This window comes from Octopus bimaculoides, chromosome 21, assembly GCF_001194135.2.
Source record: "Octopus bimaculoides isolate UCB-OBI-ISO-001 chromosome 21, ASM119413v2, whole genome shotgun sequence".
NCBI lineage: Eukaryota > Metazoa > Mollusca > Cephalopoda > Octopoda > Octopodidae > Octopus > Octopus bimaculoides.
The window spans coordinates 36,784,221-36,787,063 of record NC_069001.1 but is presented as its reverse complement, the minus strand read 5'-3'; the positions used below and the strand labels follow the sequence as shown (position 1 = coordinate 36,787,063).

At 31.8% G+C, this 2,843-nt stretch overlaps 1 protein-coding gene across 2 annotated transcripts in view; it reads right to left on the bottom strand.

Annotated features, from left to right (window-relative positions):
• Positions 1-1,423: 1,423 nt before the first annotated feature.
• The window catches only part of LOC106880084 (neuron navigator 2), a 32,420-nt gene continuing 31,000 nt past the window's right edge, over positions 1,424-2,843 (bottom strand). For both annotated transcript variants that reach the window (XM_052975566.1, XM_014929898.2), the window contains one exon: positions 1,424-2,311. In XM_052975566.1, coding sequence (XP_052831526.1) covers positions 2,159-2,311 — 153 coding nt within the window. In that variant the 3' untranslated portion in view covers positions 1,424-2,158. The remainder of the gene's footprint in view (positions 2,312-2,843) is intronic.

The window sequence follows — 2,843 nt, the reverse complement described above, 5'->3', positions numbered from 1 at the left end:
TATATATATATATATATGTATGTATATATACATGTGGGTATATATATGTATATTTTCTGTCAGCAATGAGATAATGAATCAGTGTTTAATTAAAAAAAAGTGGATGGAGAAGTCAAAGCCTCATTTAATAATTAATGTGTTTTTTTTGTGTTTTTAAGAAGCTGCAGTTAATTAACTAGCAATTACATCATCACTAATTATAAAACTGCATGATTATCACCTTTAGGGTTTGGCTGGTTAAGTACCATTGAGCTTCACAATCATCACCTGTTGATTTGGTTTGATTAGTTAAATATCACCTGGGCTGAACGAGCCCCCACCAGACGGTTTTAATATCACTTGAGTTTCCAAGATCTTCCCCCAGAAGGTTTACGTTGAACTGAGTTACATGATCTGCACCAGATAATTAAATATCACTTGAGCTTCCTAATCTTCACCAGATGATTTATATTCCACTGAGCTGGCATGGTCAGCACGAGAATGTTGAGTCTGAACTGAGCTGCATGATCAGCACCAGATAGTTAAATATCACTTGAGCTTCGATCTTCCCCAGTTGGTTGTTAGATTCAACTGAGCTTGCATGATCCACACCAGATGGTTAAATATCACTTGAGCTTCCATATCCTTCCTACGATGATTTAGATTCAATTGAGCTGCACAAATCTGCATCAAATGATTAGATATCACTTGAGCTTCCATATCCTTCCTAAGATGATTTAGATTCAATTGAGCTGCACAAATCTGCATCAAATGATTAGATATCACTTGAGCTTCCATTATCTTTCTTTTCCCCAGATGGTTTATAATCCACTGAGCTTGTGTGATCCTTCCTCACATGGCTTAAATATCACTTGAGCTTCACAATCCGCACCCGATGGTTTAGATTCCATTGAACTTTAAAGAAAAAACAAACCAAAAACCAGAAATCATCAATCATCATTTATGCTCATCTGTTAATAGAATCCTGTTGAGTTTTGTGATCATCTCTCTCTCTCTCTGTTTGTCTGAATTTGTTTGATCAATTGAGCTTCACCTGTCTCACCTGTTAGCTGATCCACCATTTATCTGAGCTTCAACAACAAACTGCAATTTGCTTTTTGCTTCTTCTGAAAAATTATTTGACTTTATTGTTTTGAATTTTATCACTTGAACGAGATGAAAATATTTTTGTTTTTTTGTTCCTGGCTGTGCAGACTCTCAGGAAATGTTGAAAGTTAGACTTGTATTTCTGTTCACTGTAATTAAATATGATAGTGATGGTGTTGGTTAATGGTGGTCGTGGGTGGACTGGGGGGTCAGCATTTGTTGCTCTTTATTATACAACATCGTATGAGTGGGAAATTCACAGCAGTGGTTAATAAATAATATGACCAAAAATGTCTGTCTGTTCGTCTGTTGGTTGTCTGAGACCAAAATATCTTCATCTTTATTTTTTTTTTTTAAATATAATACGATGATGTCACTGAAATCTGAGCTTTTTCTTTCCTCACCTCCACATATATAAAAGTAGAGCAATAAAAAGAGAAAGAGAGAGAGAGAGAGAGTATAAGCAAAAGAAATGAGAAAGTTCATTTCAAAGAAAACAGTTGGCCATTCCATTACATTCTACAGAGAAAAGTCTCAAAGTTCAGTAATAGAGACTTCTACTGCAGTGAATATTATACACCGACCATCATCATTGTGGTTTTATAATTGTTATTATTATTATTATTATTCATATCATTATTCCTCATAGACGCTTCTTGAGTTTTAGACGTGTTTTTCAACAATGGAAGAAGCAAAAATGAACAAGTTTCAATGATCCAACATAAAGTTTGTGTATTATATATGCATGCCAAAGTAGGACATCAACAATGAATTCTCTTTCATTGTATCGTTTGTCTTTTAATTAACTAATTAATTAATTGTTTTTTAATTTAAGTTTAAATTATTTTGTTTGGCTTTTTTTTTTAAATACCACTCAGTTTGATTTAAAGCTCTGGCATTGCATATTTTTTAAGAACGAATGAGAATATATATGTATATACATATATATACATATGTATATACATATATGTATATACATATACACATATATATACGTATGTATATATGTATGTGTGTGCTTGTGTGTGTGTGTGTGTGTGTGTGTGTGTGTGTATTTTCATGGTCAAAGTATTCATAACATCGATTCGACACTGCAGTTGGAATATTCTGGGGCATTGTTACTATAATTATCCTGGTTTGATGTGTCATTTTCATTGTTTAAAATGGTGGGAATCTTTGACGATGTTGGACTTGTCGTTTCTTGAAACTTTGTCAATTTGTTTGTCTGAAAAAAAAAAAAATTGAATAAAAGTTCAAAAAACAAAGCTCTAAAATGGAATAATTTTAATTTAACAGCTTTGGATTGATAAATTTTTTTCAAAATTTAATTTTATTTCTTTATCTTCAGAAATAGAAATATGGACATGTAAAAAATATGACAGGATGTTTATAATATTGCTTTTAAATTTTGGCACAAGGCCAGCAATTTCAGAGGAAGTGGGTAAATCAATTTCATTGATCCGATTGCTTAACTGGCACTTGTGTTATTGTCCCCCACAAAAGCAATGAAAGACAAAGTCAACCTTGGTGGAATTTGAACTTAGAACATAAATTTCAGACCTTGTGCTTTAGTAGAAAGAATTACTATTATTATTACCATCATTATATATATATATATATATATATCCAAAGTCTAAAATTTTTACATTTAAGAGAGAGATTTGATGCTAATATCCATATCATATCATATATATATATATATCCAAAGTCTAAAATTTTTACATTTAAGAGAGAGATTTGATGCTAATATCCATATC